This window comes from Dipodomys ordii, unplaced genomic scaffold (genome assembly GCF_000151885.1).
Source record: "Dipodomys ordii isolate 6190 unplaced genomic scaffold, Dord_2.0 Scaffold46, whole genome shotgun sequence".
Classification (NCBI taxonomy): Eukaryota; Metazoa; Chordata; class Mammalia; order Rodentia; family Heteromyidae; genus Dipodomys; species Dipodomys ordii.
In genome coordinates, this window is record NW_012267262.1 from 9,226 (window position 1) to 10,998 (window position 1,773).

At 40.9% G+C, this 1,773-nt stretch overlaps 1 protein-coding gene across 1 annotated transcript in view; it reads right to left on the reverse strand.

Annotated features, from left to right (window-relative positions):
* Positions 1–267: 267 nt before the first annotated feature.
* The window catches only part of LOC105988034 (Hermansky-Pudlak syndrome 5 protein-like), a gene marked incomplete at its 3' end in the record, with an annotated part of 11,185 nt that continues 9,679 nt past the window's right edge, over positions 268–1,773 (reverse strand). Inside the window, exon 6 of the mRNA XM_013019530.1 lies at positions 268–273. Coding sequence (XP_012874984.1) covers positions 268–273 — 6 coding nt within the window. The remainder of the gene's footprint in view (positions 274–1,773) is intronic.

Below are 1,773 nucleotides of genomic sequence, written 5' to 3' on the forward strand. Positions count from 1 at the left end.
GAGTGCTTGCCTTGCATGCATGAGGTCCTGGGTTCGATTCCTCAGCACCACATAAGCAGAAAAAGCTGGAGAAGTGGTGCTGTGGCTCAAGTGGTGGAGTGCTAGCCTTGAGCTGCAGAGCTGAGGGACAGCGCCTAGGTCGAGTTCAGGTCCCACGTCCAGCAAAAAAAAAAAAAAAAACTCTACATAATATTCTTTAAGTCTGCATTAGATATCTTATTTTTTTTAGATATCTTATTAACTAGCATAAAGGAGATTAGAAAAAACTTTTCGCTAATTAAATAGAGTTCAAGCCCACAGATTGAAATCATACCCAGCACCTCCATCCTTGTTAAACTACATGTAAGAACTGGCAAGCCAGGCAGAATAGTAGCACTCTGTGTTACAACAAATCTTGTACCAAATTTTGTAGCTAATGCAACTAGACAGCTAGACAACTCTGAAACTGGAATATGGCTGAGGCTGCCTTGAGTAGTTCATTCAAACTACTTGTCAGCTGAGAGCTGAGAGCTGAAATTTCACTGGGTTTCCAAACAAGTTCTACTACTATTTTTTGTGCCTCTTTGCTAATAAAAGCATATCTTTTGGCTGATTGCAGACCAGAACTTACTTTCATTATAGCAAGCACCCTACAGGTATGGGAGGTTAAAAGAAAATGAATGCCTATAGCTAATAGCTCTAAACTGCCAGATGTTCTCTGACATGTATAAACTCTCTAATTGGTTTGGAAAGGATCTTTTCATTTCTCTCTCTTTTTTTATTTCAGTCCTTTGGCTTGAACTCAGGTCTAGGCATTGTCCCTGAGTATCTTTCGCTCAAGGCTAGTACTCTACCACTTGAGCCAAAGCACCACTTCTGGCTTTTACTATTTATGTGATACTGAGGAATCAAACCCAGGGTTTCATGCATGCTAGGCAAGCACTCTACCACTAAGCCACATTCCCAGCCACCAATTTCTCTTATACACAGAAAGCTTCATGTAACAATAGTCTTTTCCTAACTTTATGAAAATAATTTAGAAAAAAGCTAAACAGGTTCATGCCTATGATACCAGCACTCAGGAGACAGGGACATGAGGAAGGTGAGTTTTAAGCAAGCCTGGGCTACAGATGAAGACCCTGTCTCAAAAGCAAGGAAAAAAGTCAACGGGCCCTGGGTATGGTGTCATGTGTCTAAAATTCCAGATATTTGATAGGCTATGGTGGAAGGACTGCTTGATTGCAGGAGTTTGAAGACAGCAACACAGTGGACAACATAATGAGACCCTGTCTCAACTAGGGTGGATTTGGAGCAGGGCTCAGTGGTATAGCCCTTGCTGAAAATGGGCTTGAGTCCCAGCATCACCAAAAAAAAAAAAAGGAAAAATTTAAACTAACTGGCTGGAGTGTAATTATATACAGCACTCACTTAGAAGGCCTCTGACCAAGAGGAAAAAACCCACAGGAGAAACTTACCTAAAATGTAAGAGTTTAGGGAATGACAAAGACTGGGTGGATCCAACCATATGATCATACTGAGGTTCTGATCTAGAAGATAAACAGATCTCTAATGATTTAATCGCAATATAAAATTATACGTTTCCCAATAAATGACAAGTTCACCTCCAAAGCAAATTCAAGAGCCTAACTGCATCTGTCCTGATTAAATTCACTTTAAGCATAAGAAATATAATTGAGCCGGGTACTGGTGGCTCACTCCTGCAATCTAGGTACTCAGGAGGCTGAGATCTGAGGATCATGATTCAAAGTCAGCCCAGACAGGAAAGTCCATGAG